General features: G+C 40.7%; 1 protein-coding gene across 3 annotated transcripts; it reads right to left on the minus strand.

Annotated features, from left to right (window-relative positions):
* Positions 1 to 596: 596 nt before the first annotated feature.
* On the minus strand, positions 597 to 26,897 carry LOC130283914 (intelectin-1-like). 3 transcript variants are annotated; one of them, XM_056533652.1, is made up of 8 exons: positions 26,661 to 26,681; positions 25,235 to 25,302; positions 24,675 to 24,842; positions 21,142 to 21,389; positions 10,772 to 10,930; positions 9,517 to 9,637; positions 2,392 to 2,498; positions 597 to 1,746 (listed from the first exon to the last, which is right to left on the minus strand). In XM_056533652.1, the coding sequence occupies exons 2-8, from the start codon at positions 25,296 to 25,298 to the stop codon at positions 1,594 to 1,596; spliced, it is 1,020 nt and encodes a 339-aa protein (XP_056389627.1). In that variant the 5' UTR covers positions 25,299 to 25,302; positions 26,661 to 26,681; the 3' UTR covers positions 597 to 1,593. The 3 variants fall into 3 exon arrangements, with proteins under 3 accessions (XP_056389627.1, XP_056389626.1, XP_056389625.1); XM_056533651.1 differs by lacking the exon at positions 26,661 to 26,681 and adding an exon at positions 26,822 to 26,897 and having other exon boundaries at positions 598 to 1,746; positions 25,235 to 25,305; XM_056533650.1 differs by having other exon boundaries at positions 598 to 1,746; positions 25,235 to 25,305; positions 26,661 to 26,717.
* Positions 26,898 to 27,263: the final 366 nt, after the last annotated feature.

The following is a 27,263-nucleotide window of genomic DNA, read 5'->3' on the forward strand; positions in this document are numbered from 1 at the left end:
TTATAGTGTTTTCTGTCTTCAGGTTATTGAGCTTTGTCTATTCCCTTGACCCTTCTCTTGCTCTGCGTTATTGTACTCCACTATTACTTGGTACCGACCTTTGGCTAGTCCTACTACGCTTTGACTGTGTATGTGTGTCTTAGTGTATTTCTGTTAGTTTTGTGTGCCTCCAGCTGTTCCCTGATTTCGACTGTTTTGTAGTTTATTATTTTGACTCTGTCTGTCCCTGCACATACATTAGGAAGGGACTGTCCTTGTGATTGTGGACTCGTTGTTTAGAACGGGTACGCAAGTAGACAGGGAAAGAGGGTGTGGGCAAGACTAGGGCTGCACTCTATCCCCTCCTGACATGACAGAAAATGTCAGTTAAAGGCTACATTCACATCATGTTTTTATCTATTTTTTTCCACAAAAACTGACAAAACCATATGTTAATTGCATCTTTATGAAAACCGTATTTGGTTTTTATAGAGGTCAAAAGTTGATGCCTTGGATTCCCACAGCCGGGGAATGTGCAGGACCCGTGCCTCAGCGCTGCGGTACTAAGCCCTTGCCTCTCTTCAGCCGGCCTGGGAAAATAATAGCTTTTTAATTATATTTTATTATGGTCTGACAATACAGTAGGAATAACACTTAGGTCATAAAAACACACTTTTATTGGTATGCAATTAAAATATAGGCACACGTGTATTAGAAAATATCAAAAATTGATACAAAAAGTTATATTTTTCACAAACACAACTGATCCTAGATACTGGGTCTGTTACTAGGGTTAGGCTATACTGGCCCTTCTAGTCCCTTAGGACCCACTACCTGTTACTGCAGGGAGGCCTTCCTAGAGAACGCCAACCTGCAACAGGAACCTCCTATCTCTCCCTGGTTACGGAGGGAATGGAGGCACCGGGTGCAGTGTGTATAGCAAGCCACTAGTAATTAACTAGCTGGTTTGTAGAAAACCTCTGCAAAATATTCGGTGAGTATAGAATTTGTAAGCACATCTATATTTTGTACAGTGATTACATACAATATTAGTAAAAATCAAGCCACATATCTCCTACACGTTCCGTTGCAGCGCATTTCAAAGCGGCACAACTCTTCAGGGACAAGTGCATAGGAGGCAGGAGTATAGTTTCTCCTGTCACTTATCTCACTGAGTAATAATCCTGTTGTGATACGACAGACAGAGGTATAGATAATTCCCTGGTATGCTTAGATAGAGAGGCCCAGGTAGACTTTATTTAAAATGTAGGTAATGGTCCAAAGATTATGTTCCTTCTTGTAGGCAGATATTGGGAATATGCAGACCTCTAGCTGGTGCGGCAGGTGTATGTGTGCAGGGCGGTCGGTGCACAAGTACATAACATCAGTCACTTGATTGAGACTGATACAGATGAGCCTTGATATGAGGGAACTCATATATGGTCACCCACAAGATGATAATCCTACCATAAAGTTAGGGCAGTACCAAATGGCGTCCACGTGGAAGTGTTGGAGCCATGGGGATGCCAAGTCACCTGCAGTTAGCTCGATAGATGAACAGCGTCTGCAAGGACTAGGATGGCGAGGCATCAATCAGTCTGACAATCAGAAAACTCATTGGTAAAAGATAAGTACAGAAGATTCTATTAAAGCCTTGCTAGCGCTCCATCCAGTGTGTGTTCCAACACCACTCCAATCTAAAGATGTAAAGTCTCCACATTGCTTGGGACTAGCTTCTTCAAAATATCCACCACCTCCAATACAGGCCTGTATTATACAAGGAGAGATATGAGATCAACTGTCCTTATTGTCCCTTCCTCTGCCTATGCATACTATAAGAAAGCCCACAGTAGATAAATAAATAAGGAGATAGATAGATAGATAGATGCCTGCTAGAACACACATAATAAACTGGCATTGACATTGCTGTAGAAAGTGAGGGAATGAAGTGGCAGTGCGCTGGGTTAGCCGCTGCTCTTCTCCCTGTCTATGGGACTTCCTCTGTTGGCCATGTTTAAAAGTCCCACAGAGAGTGAATGGAGTGGTGGTCAAACATGCATGCTGCATCTCCGTTCACTGGTGTGACAACAGACCTCCAATCTCATCATCATGGGGGTCCCAGTGATCTGACCACCACCAATAAACTTGTCACCTATATTCAGTTTATAGAATTTTGGTTGGAAGTCACATTTGTTACTTACAATCTGTAGTAATTCTTCATATAGTTCGATATATTAAAGGAGTATTAGCATTACAGACTTAATATATATTCCATTCTTACAGAAATGTAAAAACTGTCTGTAAATATTCCCTGTATGTTACAGTCCATAAGACTAGCTATCAATGAACAAAATCCTTTTTTTGTGCTAGTAAAGAGTATAAAACTTTTCAACAGACAATACTCTAACTTACATGTTCTGAATGACAAAGTCCATTCACTTTAATTCCAGCACATAACGCTATTGCTGCTTTTTCAGCATTGAAAACTCGAAATTGGATAAAACCACCAGTGACAACACCTGTGAATGAGAGTATGTTCACAATAGAATTATAGTTTAATATACATTATACAGTGTCTATGAAAAAAAAAATTAGTATTATGTGCTGTTAAGTAATGTAGTATTGCCATAAGCGTGGTCTGATGCAGCGATAGTATATATAGTAAAACAGCTGTTACCTGCTACTGGCATCCACCAAGATTGCACGCACCATGGGGGGAAATTCATCAAGACCTGTGCTGAGAAAATATCCAGTTGCCCAACCAATCAGATTACTACTTTTGTTTTTCAAAGACCTTTTCAAAAATGAAAGAAATTACCTGATTGGTTGCTATGGGAAACTAGTCAACTTTTCCTCTGCATAGGTTTGATGAATCTCATCCTATGTGTATAGCAATTGTGGTAAAAAAAAAAAAAAAAAAAGCTGCACAGTACTCAAGATTGTCATGTTAGTCCCACTCTTTGCTCTTCATATGGACATTGGATAAGAGTGCTTTCAGTGAGTAGAACAGGTGCAATGTCCCAGGTTTGAGAATAAAGTTAAAGGGGTTTTCCTGTGAAAATGTTTTCATATGAACTGGCTCCAGAAAGTTAAACAGATTTGAAAATTACTTCTATTAAAAATTATTAATCCTTTCAATACTTATCAGCTGCTTAAGTTAAGTTCTTCTTTTCTGTCTGACAACAGTGCTCTCTGCTGACACCTTTGTCTCTCTCGGTAACTGGCCAGAGTAGGAGCAAATGCCCATAGCAAACCTCTCCTGCTCCGGACAGTTCCTCAGACAGACAGAGGTTTCAGTAGAGAGCACTGTTATCAGACAGAAAAGAACAACTCAACTTCATCAGCTGATAAGTACTGGAATGATTAAGATTTTTTAATAGTCATTTACAGATCTTATTCTAAATTTTCTTCCTAGCCTAGTAGGACTGCTATTTTTCCATTTTTTTTAAATCAGTATATATTTGGCACATGGGTATGTGCAACGCAGTATCCTCAGTTTAGGTCTCTTATATTTTACGTAGAGCTCCCACAACTTGTACATAATATTCCTTGTTTTACCCACGGTGCTAGTGCTCCGTAAAATTCTCTGTCCCCTCTCTCACTCAGATTTTTCATTATGGACATCTGGAATCACTTAGACTCCAAAAAGCGAACTATAGATAATTTCCAATTTAGGAACGATGCTGTAGTCCCCCAAAAAAGTAACTACAGAAAACCAACAAACAGACTTAGATATGTCCACTATTTTTAGAAAACTAGAGAATACCTCCTTTAAAAGGTTAACACAGCAGTGGGAAATCAAGAGTCTTACTTTGGATATTATACCTAAAGGTTTAACTCTGCATAAGTCACCAGCATCAGACCTCTGCAATCTGGAGTTTGATAAAAAATTGTATGATTCTGTAAAAGAACCGTCACGCATCCTAATGCAATTGATTATAGAAAGAAGGTAACAAATGCTGGAAGAATATGATTGGCTCTATCAAAGACCAACTTTCAAAATTTTATAAAAATGAGATGTACTTAAAATACCAGAACAACATCTGTGTGAAATTAGATAAACTAGAAAATGACATCATCCAGTGCAAATCAAAGAAATTAATATGGCTTTCTAACAACCCAAAATCCAACATACATACATCCGACAAACAATTCACCTACACCATTCCAAAACAAAATAGATATGCACCACTCACAGAGCCCAACACTTCTTCTTTTTTAGATCAACCTACACATCCACACCATTCCGCTTGGAGGACCAACAGACCCAAGCAAGCATACCACTCACACCCACATCATTCTCCTTGGAGAAACAACAAACCCAATCACACTCACCATCCATATCCACAACACTCACCATGGCAAAACAACAAACCCAATTACCCTTACCTTCCACCTTGGAGGAGCAATCAGGCAACCTACCATTCAAATCATTACAGAAGGAAATCTTTACACACATCTCATCCCCAACCACCTTTCCAGTCTACACAACCACCCCTCCAGCCCACACAAAGACTCCCTCCTCTACTAACCACCCCACTCACTACCCCCACAATCCCGCACCAAAATCAAACACTGCCTCACACAATAAAAAAACACACCATCACGGCAGATATACACTCAGTACCACTAACACCCCTCTCCAACACCCCATCAATCAATCTTCCACCCCCCCCCCCCCCCCCCCCAAAAAAAAGAGGGTTAGATGAAAAAATCCAAGATAGGAAAATTACAATAGAGCCCAGTGCCATCATAAAGTTAAGTGAACATAACCTTACCCCAGCTCAAACCTCTTTATTAAATAAAGGCCTAAAATTTGCCCCATCGCATCCATTGGATAAGTTTAATGCTTATATTGGGATCGAGAAGTATATCAGACAATTATGTCTTAAAAATATTTTATTAAGCATCCTCTTCTACCGAAACTACCAGATACCAATTGCTCCCTTAAATTCAATTTTTATCCCAGGCAAGAAGCTGGACCAGCTTTTATTGCCTTCAAACATGCTGTTGAATGCAATTTATCTCAACTCCCAACCAGACAGATAAACAAATCCAATTTAACTTATAAAGAAAGAATGGCCATTTCAGAATTACAAAAAAATGCACGTATTACCTTTTGACCAGCAGACAAAGGGAGAGGAATAGTTTTACTAAATGCATCGTATTACAACGCAGAATGTTTAAAACAATTATCAGATCCTAATACATATGGAAAACTTAACAGTGACCCATTACCTCTTTTTTACAGCGAGCTTAAGATAATTTCCCAAGTGCCCAAGAGCAAGCGATCCTAACAGAGAAAGAAGCCAGGTTCATCTTGAGCACACAGGAGCGATTACCAGTTTTTTATTGCATCCCGAAAATACACAAAAACCCAACACCCCCCCCCCCCCAGGCCGACCAGTCATATCTGGCATAGGCTCACTCACATCCAACTTGTCCAATACATAGATACATTTCTCCAACCCCATGTACAAACTACTCCATACTATTTGAGGGACACAACCCAGATCGTACAATTAATTGAACAGTTTCCTTGGGATTCGAAATACATACTAGCCACTTTAGATGTCAGCTCCCTTTACACTGACATCAAACACAATTTAGGGCTATCTGCAGTTGAACACCACCTTTTTAAAGCTAATATTTAACCTGAACAGATAACTTTCATCCTAGAGGCGATTGAATACATTTTAACACACAATTATTTTTATTTCGAGGGAGACTTTTATCTGCAAACCAATGGCACGGCCATGGGTACCAGGTTCGCACCAAGCTATAATAACTTATTCATGTCCCATTGGGAACACAGTAATATAACCCCTAAGCTTGGTGCAGGCCTGGTACTCTGGTGTCACTATATAGATTATATTTTTTTAATTTGGAATGGTCCCATGGAAGATCTCAACTCATTTATTGGTAATTTAAATGTTAACACTTGGAACGACAAATCAAAAAAATGTTGCAGTATCTTGTAATACCTTTCTGAGTCCCCTGTTTGACTCGAAAAACAGAGGACTCAATGTGGATTTGAGCTTCTTATCACATTATCAAAATTTCTTATAACCTGTACTGTACTGTATTCTCTTTTGCATCTCACTTTGTCCTGCTTAATTACCAATCTCTCCCCTGCTCCCCCCTACCTCCCCCTTTTTCTCATCCTTATCTATTTAGTCTATGCTCCTATAGCTGGACAATTTATGCCCCATCTTAGCGTGAATTCTCCAAATCTATTGTCTTAAAGGGGTTATCCAGGAAAAAACTTTTTTTTATAAATCAACTGGCTCCAGAAAGTTAAACAGATTTGTAAATTACTTCTATTAAAAAATCTTAATCCTTTCAGTACTTATGAGCTTCTGAAGTTAAGGTTGTTCTTTTGTGTATAAGTGCTCTCTGATGACACGTGTCTCGGGTACCGCCCAGTTTAGAAGCAAATCCCCATAGCAAACCTCTTCTAAACTGGGCGGTTCCCGAGACACGTGTCATCAGAGAGCACTTAGACAGAAAAGAACAACTCAACTTCAGAAGCTCATAAGTACTGAAAGGATTAAGGTTTTTTTAATAGAAGTAATTTACAAATCTGTTTAACTTTCTGGAGCCAGTTGATATATATATATAAAAAAGTTTTTTCCTGGATAACCCCTTTAACCCCTGCATATTTGTGAGATGTAACCTGTGTCTTCTGCTTGTGAGCTTAGATTTGTTTTGGACTTGATATAGGGAGGAATCCCGAAAGCTTGTCTCTACTAAATTCTGTTAGTCCAATAAAAAAGGTATTACAAGATACTGCAATTTTTTTTTATTTGCATCTGCATCACTGGACTAATACAGCTACTCAAATTTACTACAACACTTGGAACTTAAATTTTACCCCACACATAAGTAACACATGCGTTGAATGTTTAGATCTCCTAGTCACCTCCACTCCAACTAAATTAGTCTGCAGCACCTTCACCAAACCAACAGCACGGAATAGCTTTATACTCTTCTCAAGCTGCCACTTACCCAGATGGCTGCTCAATAACCCTATCAGCCAATACAGGAGGTTGAAAAGGAACTGTACCAATGAGGACCAGTATCAGTTAGAGGAGCAAGACCTCACCAAAAAATTTGAAGCTAAAAACTATCCCACCAAAACCCTCATAACCTCAAAAGAAAAAGTTGAAAAATTAGACAGAAATGAATTTTTTAAAGAACAGACTAGATCACCAAACGCTGACAATAAAACCCGCTTGATCCTTCCGTTTAACCAAGACTACAAAAAACTCAGACATATTTGCTCCAAAAATTGGCACTTATTGCTACAAGATAAGCTCCCCGTCGGACCACTTTCATAAATATCACAACTCAGACCCGTCAGACCTCACCTTTGCAGCCATCCAGACAGTCACAAGAAATTGGAGAGGAGGTAATTATGTACTCCAAATGTCTAAAGCAGAATCGAGAAAAATCCACAAGTTTGGTAGCCTTGAACCTAAAGGCCTCAATGCAGAATTAGAATTATTTGGCTTTTTATAGAAATATTTTTTATAAATAATCTTATTATCCATGTTTCAGTTTTATCCATTTATTTCCCCCTTGTCTATATCCATAATATTCTTTTTTAATACGGCAAATATTTAGGCCATAATACTTTTATATGTCCATATTTTTATATTCTGAGCTCATTAGGCAATTTTTTGCATCTATATACACAATCTGTTTTTACACTCAATAAATTCCACGTAAACTGTTTATTGGACATATCCTATTACATACATTGGACTATAAACCCCCACCATTGTCCCACTGTTTAAGTGCAATACTATTTTAACGTCATGTTTTAAATGTTTATAACTAACTTTTACCATTCTATTTAACCCCTTAAGGACTCAGGGTTTTTCCATTTTTGCACTTTCGTTTTTTCCTCCTTACCTTTTAAAAATCATAACCCTTTCAATTTTCCACCTAAAAATCCATATTATGGCTTATTTTTTGCGTCACCAATTCTACTTTGCAGTGACATTAGTCATTTTACCCAAAAATGCACGGCGAAACGGAAAAAAAAATCATTGTGAGACAAAATCGAAAAAAAAACGCCATTTTGTAACTTTTGGGGCTTCCGTTTCTACGCAGTGCATATTTCTGTAAAAATTACACCTTATCATTATTCTGTAGGTCCATACGGTTAAAATGATACCCTACTTATATAGGTTTGATTTTGTCGCACTTCTGGAAAAAATCATAACTACATGCAGGAAAATTTATACGTTTAAAAATGTCATCTTCTGACCCCTATAACTTTTTTATTTTTCCACGTACAGGGCGGTATGATAACTCATTTTTTGTGCCGTGATCTGAAGTTTTTATTGGTATGATTTTTGTTTTGATCTGACTTTTTGATCACTTTTTATTCATTTTTTAATGTTATAAAAAGTTACCAAAATACGCTTTTTTGGACTTTGGAATTTTTTTGCGCGTACGCCATTGACCGTACGGCTTAATTAATGATATATTTTTATAGTTCGGACATTTACGCACGCGGCGATACCATATATGTTTATTTTTTTTTTTTTTACACTGTTTTATTTTTTTTATGGGAAAAGGGGGGTGATTCAAACTTTTATTAGGGAAGGGGTTAAATGACCTTTATTAACACTTTTTTTTTACTTTTTTTTTGCAGTGTTATAGGTCCCATAGGGACCTATAACACTGCACATACTGATCTCTCATCCTGATCACAGGCGTGTATTAACACGCCTGTGATCAGCATTATCGGCGCTTGACTGCTCCTGCCTGGATCTCAGGCACGGAGCAGTCATTTGTCGATCGGACACCGAGGAGGCAGGTAAGGGCCCTCCCGGTGTCCGATCAGCTGTTCGGGACGCCGCGATTTCACCGCGGCGGTCCCGAACAGCCCAACTGAGCAGCCGGGATACTTTCAGTTTCACTTTAGAAGCGGCAGTCAGCTTTGACCGCCGCTTCTAAAGGGTTAATACCGCACATCGCCGCGATCGGCTATGTGTGGTATTAGCCGCGGGTCCCGGACGTTGATTAGCGCTGGGACCCACGCGATATGATGCGGGATCGCGGAGCGATCCCGCTTCATATCGCGGGAGCCGGCGCAGGACGTAAATATACGTCCTGCGTCGTCAAGGGGTTAAGTGAGCTGTCTGCGGCAAGGGCCCTGCCCCAGACCTCACAGTATTATTCAATAAATGTAATTATATTTTATATCTCATTATCAGACACTTCCTTTCTTTCTTATTTATCTCAATTTTTTCTGCCTTATTCTAAATTGTCTTCCTAGTCCTAGTATGACTGCTATTTTTCCATTTTTTTAATCAGTATATATATTTGGCACATGGGTATGTGCAACGCAGTATCCTCGGTTTAGGTCTCTTATTTTATGTAGAGCTCTGACATTTGTGCATTATAATTTACAGATCTGTTTAACTTTCTGGAGCCAGTTGGTATGAAAAAAAATTGTTTTTCACCAGAGTACCCCTTTATAAATAAACCTCTTCTATTTATAATGAAAAATTAGAACCTTACCTTTTACATTTGGTCCATAGAGGCTGACTGTTTTCTCTGCATTCCCATGATCATAAACTACTGGAACAGCGGGTCCATTGTCAGTGGGACAATTTCCAGTATTATATTTTACAGGATATTTCTAAAAGAGAAAAGATAATGTTCTGCTGAAATATAATATTTAACCACTGCTTCTTCCCTTTTTTTTAAAGCCATACACATGCAATATATTTGTATAACTTAAAGGTGTTATCCAGCCTTATAAAATTGATGGCCTATCTTATTAGATCAGTGGAGTTCCACCTCCCGATACCCTTGTTGATCAGCTGTATGAAAGGGTCTCGGTGCTCATCCAGCTCTACAGCCTTTTTAATGTTTATATTTGCTCACCTTTGTTAGTAGTGATATTGCAAGGTACATTCAAGTAAATGGAAACACTATAGACAAGTAGAAATAAACACAGAAGCCACTGTAGAACTCACACAAGCGCCACGGACCATTCAAACAGGTGGTCAGTGGGATGTCAAAAGCCGGACCCCAGTCAATCTAATATTGAAGGCCTATCCTGGGAACAGGCCATCCGTTTCATATGGCTGGATAAATCTTTGAGTCCTGTGGTCAAATATCTACAAACCAATCTGGTTTTATACGGAATATATAAGAAAATGTTACACATGTGCAAACCTTTGTCATGGTCCAGGCTAAAAGGTATTTAATGTACATTGTTTTGTTAAAGTGTTACCTTCATGTAAATAATAAAAATATGAACTTTTAACATGTCACAGTCCACCAACCCAGTCCTCAAGGCCCAACAACAGTCCAGGATTAAAATTTTTCCCAATTCTACTCCAATCGAGTAACTAAAAACCCAGAATGTTGATGGGCTTGAGGACTGGGTTGGGGACACTGTCAGAGAGATTTGTCAAAAGTTTTGATCTGTTTTGGTCTGGGTGCTGAGACCCCCCATTTATCACTAGATTGAGCTGGGAGAAGCGCTCAGGTAAATGCTTCTCTCCTTGTTTCTCTCCTCACTGCAGGAGACCGGCTCCTTACTATAGAATTACTATACTATACTTACTATAGAATCCATCACAATAGAATCCGCAAATGCTTAAGCTAGTGCTTCATCAGGTTTGGTGGGGGTCTCCACGCCAACACCCCAACAGATCAAAACTTTTGACATGATGAGAGGATTAGAGGAGAGGATAAGATTTGAAATTTGGGTCTTGAAATCTGAGATACAAGAAGAATTTCATAGGAAGTTTTTATCAGTTACCTTATACAGAGAGAAGAGATTTCCTCCGCTGGCAGTAAGGAAGCCGCTTTGTGTACGATATCGTAGAAGAGCTGTGTCCTTCCACAGGTGGAGCGGAGTGTTGTTGGGGACATGCCATAAGCCCACATTAGCAGCAACAATATCATAATAACCTGGGTTCTGAATAGACAGTGGGAACATTTATACAGTGGGGAAAACTATTACCCATAAGGCAGAATCAGTGGCACCAGGATTCTCAGGTAGACACAGATTATTGCTATTTCTTAAACTACACAAGATAACACATAGGAGAACATAAAAGCTGCAATACATTTCGTGCATCTTGCTGCGTTCCCCCGTCCAGCAATCACAAACAATGGATGCCAGATGATGCACAACTGATGCCAACTAATGCACTTCTGGCAATTTTCACCCAGTTTTGCCGAAGCAAGACGCCGGATATATGTTAATTCTAGCCTTATGTAGGTTTGATTTCGTTTTACTGCTGTTAAAAAATTATACATTTTTGCACCAAAATTTGTACGTTTAAAAATGGCCTCTTCTTCTGTGGCCTGGCTGCCGTGGCGGATGGTCACAGTTTAGAAGAGCTCCGCTAGCCACCCTGCTCAAGGGACTATTTTAAAGCTCAACTGTCATGACATTTTGGTGTAATAACCTGCACACAGCCTTTGTATTGTGTACAGGTGGTGGGTATGACAATGTTTTTACCTGAAATTTGTCGGCTTTCATGACTGCAAAAAAGGCTTTTATTCAAAGCCACAGACGGTCGGATAGGCGTGGCGTGAGGTACGCGATGCCACGCCCACCCCCACGCCTACCCCGTATGTCTGCACTGGGACCTCTGTGTGATTGACACACAGGTCCCAGTGCATGTGCCCTTCAGCTAATCTAACCTGCGCGCTGCTGTGTGTCATCCAGCAAGTGCTCGCTCCCGCAGCCATCTTCCTCCTCAGTGCGCCTGCGCAGTGCTAGGTGCAGAGAGCGCGCTTCCTCTCTGCACCTAGTATCGAGAACTAACCTGATTGCCCGCTGCATTGCGCAGGTGCACTGAGGAGGAAGACGGCGGCGGGAGCGAGCACTTGCTGGATGACACACAAGAACGCGCAAGTTAGATTAGCTGAAGGGCGCACGCATGTTATGTTCTGTGTTCCATCAACAACTGTGGTTTTGTCTCTAACTGATGTACCTGGTGCCATATCATCAGGCGCACGCTGGCTGGGAGATGTGTCCTGTCTACTCCATTCTGACACCTAACTACTGTATATGGCATGCTTTTTATATTTCTAGTAAGTCATAGTGATCAATGTATCCAGCATGAATGTCAATGGTCTAAATGCGCCTCATAAGCTCTCGCATCTTTGGAGGGAGGTGCAGCAACTGGGCTGCGATATTTTATGCACCCAGCCAAGGATGCCCATAGGATACAACATTCAGCTTATCCACATATTTTTCATTCTCATTTTTCTCATTGTTGCGTTCTGATCACCATCAAAAACAAGGTTTCCTTCACGTTACAAGATTTCGTAGCAGATCCACATGGTCGGTATGCACTTTTACGCTTCACCATCAACACCAAATGCCTCACTGTCTTATCTCTATACGTGCCTAATGTGGGCCAACTCAGGTTTATGAGACACCTGCTTTGCCGTGTTCGCAAGACTTCCTGGGTTTCACTGCTCATATGTGGGGATTTCAACACTGTCTGTGACCTTCTCTCAACTCTACTTTCTTTTCCCGTCTTTCTTCATCCTCACTTTCTACCTTCTTATGGATTGAGGAACTCTATGATATTTGGAGAATCCATCACACCTCTGAGAGAGAATACACTTTCTTCTCTGGAGTGCACAACACATACTACCGGATTGATATGTTTTTAGTTAACAGATCAATTCTACCACACTCATCAAATCTAGCATTGACACAATCAAATGGTCTGACCACGCAGCATTAACCTACAACTCACAGACAATGTATCTCCCCCTCCCCCCCCCACTTATTCATGGCACAGCAACCCGTTTATCTGGTCCAACCCCACATTCGCAACCAAATTGACTGCTGACATAACCGACTATTTTGCTGTAAAAATTCCGATTTTACTTTGGAACTGCCATAAAGCAGTTATCAGAGGCTGTTGTATCAAATATGGTTCCATCTTAAAGAAGCAGCATAGGCAACAGATGGAGAACGTCCTGGAAAGCCTACGCCAGGCTGAACTCCTTAACCAAACTGCCCCCTCCAAGACCCATGCAGAGGACATGGCTATGCTCAGACGGGACTTGAGATGATTACTGCTCTCGTCCTATGAAAAGTCGCACCGTAAGCTGCAAGCAAAATATTACTCCCAAAACAACATCAACTTAGGTCCAGAATCCCTTATCTAATTCACCCAGATACAAATAGCAAACTCCACACTCCCTCAGACATAGCAAATGGGTTCAAAAAGTTTTGTATAACCTCCATGAGGTTGTTCCCACAGCACCAGACCTAACCGCAGTTACTCAACACTACCTTGACAGCCTGTGCCTTCCCGCTCTGTCTACTCCACAATTGGCCCAACTCAATAACCCTATCACAATTGGTGAAGTATTGCATACTATAAAATCCCTTCCTTCAGATAAGGCCCCTGGCCCTGACGGATTTGTCAACTCCTATTATAAGAAATTTAGGGACCTCCTAGCTCCCCACCTATTAAAATTTTGTCAGTCTGCCACCTCCCGTAGCTCCTTGCCTGTTGAAAATCTTCAAGCCACCATTGTCACTTTGCCCAAACCAGGCAAATCTCCCAACCTGCCTCAAAACTTCCACCCAATCTCTCTCCTAAATCAGGATGTCAAAATTTTAGCAAAACTTATACCGTCCTGTCTCTCTCTAGTTCTCCCTTCGCTGATCAACGTGGATCAGGCTGGGTTAGTTGCTGGAGGCCAGGCTTCGGACAACACCAGATGACTGCTCAATGCGATGTCCCACCTTGAGCATCATAAACTTCCCGCCTTACTGGTGGCATTTGATGCTGAGAAGGCGTTCGACCACCTTAGGTGGTCCTGCGCCTTCTCGGTATTGGAACATATAGGCTTTACCGGCCCCATAATTGGAGCATTATCTGCTCTTTACCCCGTCTGCCAGAGTCTTGGTGAACGATTCCCTATCTGATCCCTTCGTGATCACGAACAGTTCTAGGCAGGGTTGCCCCCTGTTTCCTTTGCTGTACATATTGTCCATGGAGCCCCTGGCTCAGACCATTCGCTCGGATAAATTAATCTCCGGTGTCAAAATCAATGACAAATCTCACGCAATATCGCTATATGCTGATGACTTGATCTTGTCCCTTACTAACCCTCTCACCTCGCTACCAGTGGTTATGGACAATATCTTACAGTTTGGCGCCCTCTCATACTACCACCTTAACGAGACTAAAACACATAACATGCCCTCCCAATCAACATCCCCCCAACCGTGATGTCATCCCTTAACCCCTTGGGGACGGAGCCCATTATGACCCTAAGGACGGGAGCATTTTTTGCAAATCCGACCACTGTCACTTTAAGCATTTATAACTCTGGGATGCTTTTATTTATAAATTTGATTCCGAGATAGTTTTTTCGTGACATATTCTACTTTATGGTAGTGGTAAATTTTCGTCGATACTTGCATAATTTCTTGGTGAAAAATTCAAAAATTTTATGAAAAATTGGAAAATTTTCAATTTTTCTAACTTTGAAGCTCTCTGCTTGTAAGTAAAATTGACATTCCAAATAAATTATATATTGATTCACATATACAATATTTTTACTTTATATTTCCATCATAAAGTTGACATGTTTTTACTTTTGTAAGACATCAGAGGGCTTCAAAGTTCAGCAGCAATTTTCCAATTTTTCACAACATTTTCAAAACCAGACCAGTTCAGTTTTGAAGTGGATTTGAAGGAACTTCAAATTAGAAATACCCCACAAATGACCCAATTATAAAAACTGCACCCCTCAAAGTATCCAAAATAACATTCAGTAAGTTTGTTTACCCTTTAGGTGTTTCACAGGAATAGCAGCAAAGTGAAGGAGAAAATTCAAAATCTTCATTTTTTACACTCGTATGTTCTTGTAGACCGAGTTTTTGAATTTTTACAAGTGGTAATAGGAGAAAAAGCCCCCCAAAATTTGTAACCCAATTTCTCTCGATTAAGGAAATACCTCATATGAGTATGTCAAGTGTTCGGCGGGCGCAGTAGAGGGCTCAGTAGGGAAGGAGCAACAATGGGATTTTGGAGAGTGAATTTTGCTGAAATGGTTTTTGGGGGGCATGTCACATTTAGAAAGCCCCTATGGTGCCAGAACAGCAGAAAACCCCACATGGCATACCATTTTGGAAACTACACCCCTCAAGTCACGTAACAAGGGGTCCTGTGAGCCTTAACACCTCACAGGTGTTTGATGACTTTTCGTTAAAATCGGATGGGTAAATGAAAAAAAAATTTCACTAAAGTGCAGTTTTTTCCCCAAATTTACCATTTTTAGAAAAGGTAATGGGAGAAAATGCCCCCCAAAATTTGTAACCCCATCTCTTCTGAGTATGGAAATACCCCATGTTAGGACGTAAAATGCTCTGCTGGCGCACTACAATGCTCAGAAGAGAAGGAGCGCCATTGAGCTTTTGGAAAGAGAATTCGTTTGGAATGGTAGTCAGGGGCCATGTGCGTTTACAAAGCCCCCCGTGGTGCCACATGTGACCCAATTTAGCAAACTACACCCCTCACAGAATTTAATAAGGGGTACAGTGAGTATTTACACCCCACTGGCTTTTGACAGATCTTTGGAACAGTGGGCTGTGCAAATGAAAAATGTAATTTTTCATTTTCACGGACCACTGTTCCAAAAATCTGTCAGACATTTGTGGGGAGTAAATGCTCACTGCACCCCTTAATATATTACATGAGGGGTGTAGTTTCCAAAATGGGGTCACATGTGGGGGGTCCATTGTTCTGGCACTATGGGGGCTTTGTAAACACACGTGGCCTTCAATTCTGGACAAATTTTCTCTTCAAAATCCCAATGGCACTCTTCTCTTCTGAGCATTGGAGTGCGCCAGCAGAGCACTTTACATCCACATATGGGGTATTTTCATACTCAGAAGAAATGGGGTTACAAATTATGGGGGGGCTTTTTTCCTATTTTCCGTTGTGAAAATGAAAAATTTAGGGTAACACTAGCATTTTAGTGAAAACATTTTTTTTTATTTTCCCATCCAAATTTAATGAAAATTCGTCAAACACCTGTGGGGTGTTAAGGCGCACTATACCCCTTGTCACGTTCCGTGAGGGGTGTAGTTTCCAAAATGGGGTCACATGTGGGTATTTATGTTTTTGCATTTATGTCAGCAACACCAGCATGTTAGTGTAACATTTTTAGTTTTTTTTAAACTAACAGGCTGGTGTAGCCCCCAACTTTTCTTTTCATAAGGGGTAAAAGGAGAAAAAGCCCCCCAAAATTTGTAGTGCAATTGCTCCTGAGTATGGAAATACCCCATATGTGGCCCTAAACTGTTTCCCTGAAATACGACAGGGCTCTGAAGTGAGAGAGCTCCATGCGCATTTGAGGACTAAATTACGGATTGCATAGGGGTGGACATAGGGGTATTCTACGCCAGTGATTCCCAAACAGGATGCCTCCAGTTGTTGCTAAACTCCCAGCAGGCCTGGCCAGTCAGTGGCTGTTCAGAAATGCTGGGAGTTGTTGTTTTGCAACAGCTGTAGGCTCCGTTTTGGAAACACTGCCGTACAATATGTTTTTCATTTTTATTGGGGGGGGGGGGACAATGTCAGGGGGTGTATATGTAGTGTTTTACCCTTTATTATGTGTTAGTGTAGTCTAGTGTCTTTAGGGTACATTCGCACTGGCGTGTTACGGTGAGTTTCCCGCTACGAGTTGGCGCTGTGGCGAAAAATTTGCCGCAGCCCAAACTTGGAGCAGGAAACTTACTGTAAACCTGCCTGTGTGAATGTACCCTGTACATTCACATGGGGGGGGGGGGGGGGGGCAAACCTACAGCTGTTTCAAAACTACAACTCCCAGCATGTACTGACAGACCGTGCATGCTGGGAGTTGTACTTTTGCAACAGCTGGAGGCACACTGGTTGGAAAACCTTCAGTTCAGTTCTGTTACCTAACTCAGTATATTCCAACCAGTGTGCCTCCAGCTGTTGCAAGACAACAACTCCTAGCATGTACTGACAGACCGTGCATGCTGGGAGTTGTACTTTTGAAACAGCTGGAGGCACACTAGTTGTAAAACCTTCGGTTAGGTTCTGTTACCTAACTCAGTATTTTCCAACCAGTGTGCCTCCAGCTGTTGCAAAACTACAACTCCCAGCATGTACTGACAGACCGTGCCTGCTGGGAGTTGTACTTTTGCAACAGCTGGAGGCACACTGTTTGGAAAACCTTCATTTAGGTTCTGTTACCTAACTCAGTATTTTCCAACCAGTGTGCCTCCAGCTGTTGCAAAACTACAACTCCCAGCATGTACTGATCGCCGAAGGGCATGCTGGGAGATGTAGTTATGCAACAGCTGGAGGTACGCAACTACAACTCCCAGCATGCTGAGACAGCTGTTTGGGCATGCTGGGATTTGCAGTTTTGCAACATCTGGAGGGCTACAGTTTATTGACCACTGCACAGTGATCTCCAAACTGTGAACCTCCAGATGTTGCAAAACTACAAATCCCAGCATGCCCAGACAGCAAAGAGCTGTTTGGGCATACTAGGAGTTGTAGTTTTGCAAGATCTGGAGGGATACAGTTTAGAGACCACTGTATAGTGGTCTCAAACTGCAGTCCTCCAGCTGTTGCAAAACTACATATTCCAGCATGCCCAAACAGCTTTCTGGGCATGCTGGGAGTTGTAGTTTTGCAACATCTGGAGGGCTACAGGTTAGAGACCACTGTAGCCCCCCAGATGTTGCTAGGCAACTTACCGGCTTCCGTAGGATCCAGGGAGCCGTCCTCTTCTGCCTCACGATGTCGCCGCCCGCCGATCACCGTCGCCCGCTGCTTCCGGACAGGTAAGTGGATCTTTGGCGCCGGTCCTCTGTCGTTTCCCCATTCTGCCCAGCCTATTGTGGGTGGGCAGGACAGTGAAAACGAAAGTTAACCCCCCCCCCCCCCCCCGATCTGCTATTGGTCTTGCTTCTGACGACCAATAGCAGGGATAGGAGGGGTGGAACCTGTGCCACCTCACTCCTATCCCTTCAGGGGGATCATAGGTGTCTTAGGCAACCGTGATCCCCCTTATTTTCCGGGTCACCAGGTCACCTTAGACCCGTAATGACCAGGAATCGGCGCAAATCGCAAGTGTGAATTCACTTGCGATTTGCGCCAATCGCCGACATGGGGGGGGGTCTGATGACCCCCCTGGGCATTTGCGTGGGGTGCCTGCTGATCGATATCAGCAGTCACCCCGGTCCGGTCCCCGCGCGGCACGCGGCAGGGACCGAAATTCTCACGGGCGTATGGATACGCCCTTCGTCCTTAAGTACCAGGACGCAAGGGCGTATGCATACGCCCTTCGTCCCCAACAGGTTAAGGAGACATACACCTTCGACTGGAAAACTGACCATCTGCAATACTTGGGCATAAAGCTCTCTTATCCGAACAAATCACTGTACAACGCAAACTATGAACCGCTGCTGACAGATGTGGCCGCTGAAGGAACCAGGATGACTGCCTCAGATATCTCCTGGGTTGGCACAGTGGCATCTTTCAAAGATGTTCCTACTACCCAAATTTATTTACCTCTTTCGCACTCTTCTTAACTCTCTCCCCTCTACTTTCTTCTCTAAAGCTAACTCACTCTTATCCTCGTTCATATGGGCAGGAGGACGACCGAGACTATCGTCCACTATCATCACGAAGACCAAATTTAATGGTGGCCTAGGCTCACCTAATATCTACTTTTATTACATTGCTACATTAGTCTCAATGCTGAGGCGTTGGTGGGGCAGCCCTGCTGACCCCCCATGGGTAGACATAGAAAACTCCTCTGTTGCTCCTTCTTTTGTGAAGGACCTTTTATATCCTCCATTCTGGAAGATTCCCCCCCCCCCCTCCTATACACAACCCACTAGTACAAGCTTCCTACGCAGCTTGGGTCACATATGTAAGAAACACATCACCTTCAGGAATTGCCCTGCTGGAAGACCTCCCGCTATCCCTTCTACAAACAACAACACCTGACTTAGACATTAGACACTGGATTTCGCAAGGTATGGCGACACTAAAAGATTTACACTCGGACCATACTTTAAACACTTCCAACTACTATCCACCACCTTCCATTTACCCACCATGGATTTCTACAAATCCGACACTTTATATTTGGCCTACACTTATCCACTGTATCTCCGAACTACTCAGCTATTCAGCTGTTAAAATCACTCTCCAAGGGTCTGAAACCCTGGTATTACCAACTATTGAGGTCTAACACATTTCCCAAATCGTACCCACTAAAACATTGGGAGAGAGACTTGGGCCTGGTATTTTCAACAGAGGATTGGCAACGGGTGTTCAAGACATCGCACGCTGCCTTACAACATTCCTTGCATGTAGAGTCGGCTTTCAAAACCACACTACGCTGGTGCTACACACCAGATAGGCTGTCTGCCATTTACCCAAATACCTCGTGTCTATGTTGGCGCAGATGTGGATCTCGGGGAACCTTATTTCATATTTTATGGGAATGTCAGGTGATCGGCCCCTTCTGGACTTCTTGCCATAAATTACTTAGCGATCTCTTCGAAGACGACCCCCCGTGGTCACCACAGTCTGTTCTTCTATTCCTTCACTTACATTCATTCCTATAGCATTTGAGAGACCTCTACTACATAATCTGTATATTAGCAAAAATAGCAATAGTTAGTAACTGGAAAACCACCTCAGTACCTACCATAGACCAATTAATTGCTAAGATCAACACGACCTACTCCTATGAAAAAATTATTGCACTTGGAGCCGGCCTGTTCCAGTCTTTTCAGAAGCGTTGGCAATGTTGGGTACGATCGTCGCACTGTTAATATATCTGAGACACTACTTACTCACCAGGTTCCAACTCAGCCTCTGGATGGCACATGACCATCCACATAATGGCACTATGTCATCAGAAATTCTCAAGTTGCTGTAGACTTCGCACTGATATGACACCTCAATTCATACTTACCTATTCATTTTTCTGCTGGAGATATATATCCCTAGATAGACAATCTGCCTTAAGGGCGCTTATCATCAACCTACCACTAAGTTGTTGTATGTTATTATACACTTTCTTTGTTATGTTGTTTGGCATACTGTTAATAGTAACTTGGCCCTTTATTTGGCCACAATGTATTTGGTGTTTAACGCCTCAGTCCGAGGCTTTTGACAATTTTTATCCCTGTTGTAATAATTTGAAAACCTCGATAAAAATTATTTTCGAAAAAATAAAATAAAATGGCCTCTTCTGACCTGTATTGCTTTTTTATTTTTCTGTATACAGGGCTGTATGAGGACTCATTTTTGTGCCATGATCTGGAGTTTTTATCAGTACCATTTTTTGTTTTAATGGGACTTTTTATGATCACTTTTTCTACATTTTTTTAGGGTATACAAAGTGACCAAAAATACACAATTTTGGACTTTGGTATTTTTGTACATAAACCCCATTGACTGTGCAGTTTAATTAACATAAAATTTTTATAGATCGGACATTTACGCACGCAACCATATGACATAGGTTTATGTTTACTTATTTTATTTTTAATGGGAAAAGGGGGTGATTCAAACTTTTGTTAGGGAGGGGGTTAATTCAGATTCATTAACTTTTTTACACCATTTTATAGTCCCCATTTTACATGCAATCCTTGAATTGCACGCACTGTTCAATGCTATGCCATAGCATAGCATTGGTCAGTGTTACAGGTGCTCGATTGCTCCAGGCTGCTGGAACTGCCTGGAGCAACCTAGCAGTGATCAGAGGGCGAGGAGGCAAGTAAGGGTCCTCCACCCATCCTCTAAGCTTATCGAGACATATCGGCATCTAGGGGGTTAATGCCGGGCATCACCAGGATCAGTGATGTCCGGGTTTTAGCCTTGGGTCCCGGCGGTTGATAGCGTGGTGATGACATGGTTTCAGCTCCTGACCCTGCGTTATAGAAAGGGAGTGGGACGAGGGCGTACAGGTACGCCCCTTTGTATTAAAGGAGTTAGAGGGAAACTGACAGCAAGGTCACCTGTACTAACTTGAATATACAGGTAGATAGTACGGGTGACCCTGATTTTAATTCTTCTTACCAAGTAAAAAATTGGTGCAGCGGTTTAGGAAATCTTGATATAGTGAAGTAACAGTTACCTTGTAGTCATCACTGGTGGCTCCATTCGGGAACCCAAATGTGGCATAATTTGCCCAGTTGCCATCTCCTTCAGGATTGTTCTTATTGTTTCCCTGTTGACTGGTCCAGCGATCTCCGATTGTGCACTTCCCATTAATATTGTTCTCATGAATACTTGCAACTAATGTCCAGCCTCCTCCATTGGTTGTCATGTCACAAAATGTTTGGTAGGTAATTCCATGTTCAGTTGTTAAAGTGTAAATGCCATCTGTTACCACAAATATATAGGATTTGCTGCAAGGATCTTTATACCAACATAATACACCACATGAAAAATACACCATACTGTACGTAAGAATGACAACTTGATTTTCAGACAGAGTGTGTAAATCAGCATGAGATTGCTTACCCCATTCAATGCGATTTCTTCTGGACTTCTCTCTGTGACTTAGCCTGTGTGTGCTAATACTTATAGTAGTCATTTTATATATATATATATATATATATATATATATATATATATATATAAATTTATATGTTTTATATATATATATATATATATATATACATATATATATATATAATGTCAAATGCAAATACACTGACAATTTGCAGAGTGCTGTTTCAGCAATGCACAAACATAGGATAATGCAAGTTAGTAGATATGAGAAAAGGGAGCCTTAAAGGGGTACTCCGGTGAAAACCTTTTTTCTTTTAAATCAACTGGTGGCAGAAAGTTAAACATATTTGTAAATTACTTCTATTAAAAATCTTAATCCATCCTGTACTTATTAGCTGCTGAATACTACAGAGCAAATTCTTTTCTTTTTGGAATGCTCTCTGATGACATCACGAGCACAGTTCTCTCTGCTGACGTTATTATAATAATAATAATAACGCTTTATTTATTGTTGTCCTTAATGGGATTTGAACTCAAGTCCCCAGCACTGCAAGGCAGCAGTGCTAACCACTGAGCCACCATGCTGCCCTTAGCATACATCTGTTGCTAAAATGGACAGAGATGTCAGCAGAGAGCACTGTGCTCGTGATGTCATCAGTGTTCCAAAAAGAAAGGAATTTCCTCTGTAGCATTCAGCAGCTAATAAGTACTGGAAGGATTAAGATTTTTTAATAGAAGTAATTTACAAATATGTTTAACTTTCTGCCACCAGTTGACTTAAAAGAAAAAAGGTTTTCACCGGAGTACCCCTTTAAAATATAAATATACTTATTGTGAACCCTGTGGGCAAAGGTATCAATCAACCATCAAGTCCCTTTTATATACTAAAGCAGAATAGCCTGGTGCCAGCCCTCAGCACCAGGGTATGGGTACTACTGCAGTCTCTGCAGTCCCCATAGTAATACCCTTACCTGTTGTATTTTGGCATTGAAAAAGAGAACTTCAAAGGGGTACTCCGGTGAAAACCTTTTTTCTTTTAAATCAACTGGTGGCAGAAAGTTAAACATATTTGTAAATTACTTCTATTAAAAAATCTTAATCCTTCCAGTACTTATTAGCTACTGAATGCTACAGAGGAAATTCTTTTCTTTTTGGAACACTGATGACATCACGAGCACAGTGCTCTCTGCTGACATCTCTGTCCAGTTTAGCAACCATGCATAGCAGATGTATTCTAAGGGCAGCATGGTGGCTCAGTGGTTAGCACTGCTGCCTTGCAGTGCTGGGGACTTGGGTTCAAATTCCACTAAGGACAAAAATAAATAAAGCGTTATTATTATTATAATAACGTCAGCAGAGAGAACTGTGCTCGTGATGTCCTCAGAGAGCATTCCAAATAGAAAAGAATTTCCTCTGTAGTATTCAGCAGCTAATAAGTACAGGAAGGATTAAGATTTTTTAATAGAAGTAATTTACAAATATGTTTAACTTTCTGACACCAGTTGATTTAAAAGAAAAAAGGTTTTCACCGGAGAACCCCTTTAAATCATGTTTGCCCCTTGTTATGATCTCACATGTTCCATATTAATATATGTACTGTCCATGCAGTACTGTGCAAAAGTTTTAAGCAGGTGTGAAGGCTGTGAAGTAAGAATGCTTATAAAAATAGTAGTGTTAATAGTAAAAAAAAAAATGTTAAGTAAATAAGGCTTCTTTCACACTACAAAATTACTCCGATTTAAAGATCCGTTGGAAGTTCCGTCTGAAGATCAGCTGTAAAATGGCAGTTACAAAATCCTATACGGCCATTAGAAAATCCTGTTACTATCTTCCGTCACAAAATAACGGCCACTATTAATAACGGGCTTTAACGGGTTTAAACGGCTATTAGAAAAATCCCATAGACTATAACAGGATTTTCTAACGGCAGTATAAGTGTTAGGATTCGGCTAGCTGGATGTGGATCCGCTGTGTCAGCGAGGGATTGGCGTGGACCGTGTCGGTGGACCGGTTCTAGGTTGCTACTGGTTTTCACCAGAGCCCGCCGCAAAGCGGGATGGTCTTGCTGCGGCGGTAGCAACCAGGTCGTATCCACCGGCAATGGCTCAACCTCGCTGACTGCTGAGAAGGCGTGGGACAGAAGGACTAGGCAGAGGCAAGGTCAGACGTAGCAGAAGGTCGGGGCAGGCGGCAAGGTTTGTAGTCAATAGCAGAAGGTCTGGAAACACAGGCTTTGGACAACACTAAACGCTTTCTCTGGCACAAGGCAACAAGATCCGGCAAGTGTACTTGTAGCTGTGTTTGTATCTATGCAGTGTACTTGTAGATGTTATTGTATATATGCAGTGTACTTGTAGCTGTGTTTGTATCTATGCAGTGTACTTGTAGCTGTGTTTGTATCTATGCAGTGTACTTGTAGCTGTGTTTGTATCTATGCAGTGTACTTGTAGATGTTATTGTATCTATGCAGTGTACTTGGAGCTGTGTTTGTATCTATGCAGTGTACTTGTAGCTGTGTTTGTATCTATGCAGTGTACTTGTAGCTGTGTTTGTATCTATGCAGTGTACTTGTAGATGTTATTGTATCTATGCAGTGTACTTGGAGCTGTGTTTGTATCTATGCAGTGTACTTGTAGCTGTGTTTGTATCTATGCAGTGTACTTGTAGCTGTGTTTGTATCTATTCAGTGTACTTGTGGCTTTTATTGTATATATGCAGTGTACTTGTAGCTGTGTTTGTATCTATGCAGTGTACTTGGGGCTGTTATTGTATCTATGCAGTGTACTTGTAGCTGTGTTCGTATCTATGCAGTGTACTTGTGGCTGTTATTGTATCTATGCAGTGTATTTGTTTCTTTTAATGTTTCTATGCTGTTTACTTGTTCCTGTCATTTTATTTATGCAGTTAGTTTGGTCTTGTTATCATATTTATGCAGTGAGCCTGGTCCTGATATCATGTGTATCTAGTGATATTTTCTATTTGAAAATGTATTTGTTTTTTATTGTATTTAAATGTTTGTTGTGCAAGGGGCAGGTCCCATAGTACCTCTCTGAGGCATCAAATTATTTCTGTAAATAATTACATTTTTAGTTAATTTCTATCCAATTTTTAATTAATTTCAAAATAAATAAATTTACGCATTTTGGGACTTACCTTTGGCATTATTGTCAGACTCTTTGATATCCTTGCAGCTCCTGTACCTATGTTGGTTGTTATTGATAAGATGGTGCGAGTATTCATCTACTTTGCCTGTTTTCTCCTGATCCCAGCATGACAAAAGATTTAGAATATTCAGCTTCTTCTGATAATGTGAAATACTATCTGATAAAACAAGATACAATAGTAAATGCCTTATTCATTAAACCAAGGAATATTAAAACATTAATAATACATTACAGTGCTAAAGATGAAAACATATATTTGCTGTGTATGACTATTTATTACATTTCTCCCAGTGATGAACTGATAATACCAGGAGAGATAAGGGTAGACAGGAAACTAACCTCAGCTACTAATATTTTAACCATGTAATGCCCATGAAATAATCACTAATCTTGTCATCTCTATAGGCTGCTGAGTCGGCACCTCACAATGCAGCAAATCTGGTCATTTTATTTTACAAAACCAGTGCATTCAGCTGAATACAGGTGATACGTTCAATCATTGTCTTCACTTGGAAACATTACCATATGGTTTACTGTATAATCACTCACCACAAGAATCAGAATGGCCCATCGTAAATATTAGAGCCAACAGGATAAAACAACAGAACAGCATCTTCCTCCTCGTGGGTAAAGGAAAAAGACAATTATAGGTGGATATTACTGTATTATATACTGAATAATATAAAACACATGTGCAACATATACATGGTAAATTACATTTTATCAACACCTATCTATCTAGATAAAAAAGGAGGTTGACTGCAGCGACCAGCGTATCCAATAAAAAGTTGTAGCTTTATTTCATAGATACAATTACTACGTTTCTGTGGTCTCACACCACCATTGCCTGTCTATCTATCTATCTTTTTATTTGTTTATCTATCTCATATCTATCTATCTCATATCTATCTCATATCTATCTATCTCATATCTATCTATCTATCTCATATCTATCTATCTATCTATCTATCTCATATCTATCTATCTATTATCTATCTATCTCATCTGTCTATCTCATATCTCTCTATCTATCTATCTATCATCTCATATCTATCTCATATCTATCTCATATCTTTCTATCTATCTATCTATCTATCTATCATCTCATATCTATCTATCTCATATCTATCTATCTCATATCTATCTATCTATCTATCTCATATCTATCTATCTCCAATCTATCTATCTATCTATCTATCTCATATCTATCTATCTATCTAGAACTCCAGAGAAGCAGCAGATCCTTCAATTAATGCCCAGAAGTAATAAGGTGCACGCAGTCACACATGGTTAGGAACTCCAACTTCAAAACAAGTAGAAAAACGGCAGCACACAAAGTGTCTTCAGTGCAAAAAATTTTTTTTTTATTCCATCCTCAGCAAGAGGGAAAAAAAATCACCTTTTTCTTGCTGAGGATGGAATAAAACAACCCTTTTTTTTTTTTGCACTTTGTGTGCTGCGTTTTTTTTCTACTTGTATCTATCTATCTAGAAGCCTGCCCCCTACTGTCAGCTTGAGCTACACATTGTAATGACAACAGCCATCAGAGAGCACCATGATACACATGAATAAACTATAAAGTTCACTTATCAATTTACATTGACTTCTATTATATGGGTCTCTATTCTAATACAGGGTGCAATGCCGCAGAGCAAACAATGCTGCCACCATACAGCCCCTGAATTGATAGATGTATTCATTTTGTCTCTTGACCAGTGGTCTCCAAACTGTGGCCCTCCAGAAATTGCAAAACTACAACCCCCAGCATACCCGGCCAGTCATTGGCTGTCTGGGCATGTTGGGAGTTGTAGTTTTGCAATACCTGGAGGGCCACAGTTTGGAGACCACGGGTCATGAGAAATACATTGCGTTGCATGTATTGTGACTTAGAAAGAAAATAAAATGTCTAGGTAGGTATCGTAGGTAAAAATCACTAAACTAAAAATAACTAATGGCTAAATAAAGAATTCCTTACCCGCTCAGAGCTTTCACTGGAAAGTCTCTTATGTTCTAGGTCCCCCCTAGTGTAATAGCTGCTTTATATCTTCCCCAAAGTCCATACCCAAGCAGGTTTAGTCATGAGGGCAGGAAACACATTTTGAACCTTGCCTTAGTACATTTATAAACACTTCTCACCTTTATTTGCTTTGATGATGGCAGCTAATCTTAATAACAAAATGTACTGCCATCTGTTTCCTTTTTTTTCTGGACACTGCAGTAAACAGGATGACAATCATCTTACAACGTTGGCGGTGATCTTGTATTCTTTAGTAACAATTTATACAATGTTATCTAGGATTGTTATGAAATATTAAATAAAAAAATATACAAATAAATAAACAAGTGTGTGTCAATGAAGACTAAAGAGGATACTTAATATACAAGAATTTACTTGTCTGCCAACGGCAACCCCTCCTTATGGAACATTTAGCTGGAGCCGGTGGTATGTACCATCTGAATTAGATAAGGAAAGACTATAGAGAAGACGTCACCTATAGTCACTGATATCATTGTGTATTCTCCTCACTATAGAGATGATGTCACCTGTAATCACTGATATTATTGTGTATTCTCCTCA

This window comes from Hyla sarda, chromosome 8 (genome assembly GCF_029499605.1).
Source record: "Hyla sarda isolate aHylSar1 chromosome 8, aHylSar1.hap1, whole genome shotgun sequence".
Lineage (NCBI taxonomy): Eukaryota > Metazoa > Chordata > Amphibia > Anura > Hylidae > Hyla > Hyla sarda.

Bases quoted from the DNA above. Each gene is read 5' to 3' on its own strand.
- LOC130283914 (XM_056533652.1), bottom strand. From the start codon at position 25,298: ATGCTGTTCTGTTGTTTTATCCTGTTGGCTCTAATATTTACGATGGGC. The intron at 24,843-25,234 runs GTGAGTGATTAT...TTGTTTTATCAG, and splicing joins GGGCCATTCTGATTCTTGTG to ATAGTATTTCACATTATCAG. The intron at 2,499-9,516 runs GTAAGGTTCTAA...TCTCATTCACAG, and splicing joins CTATGGACCAAATGTAAAAG to GTGTTGTCACTGGTGGTTTT.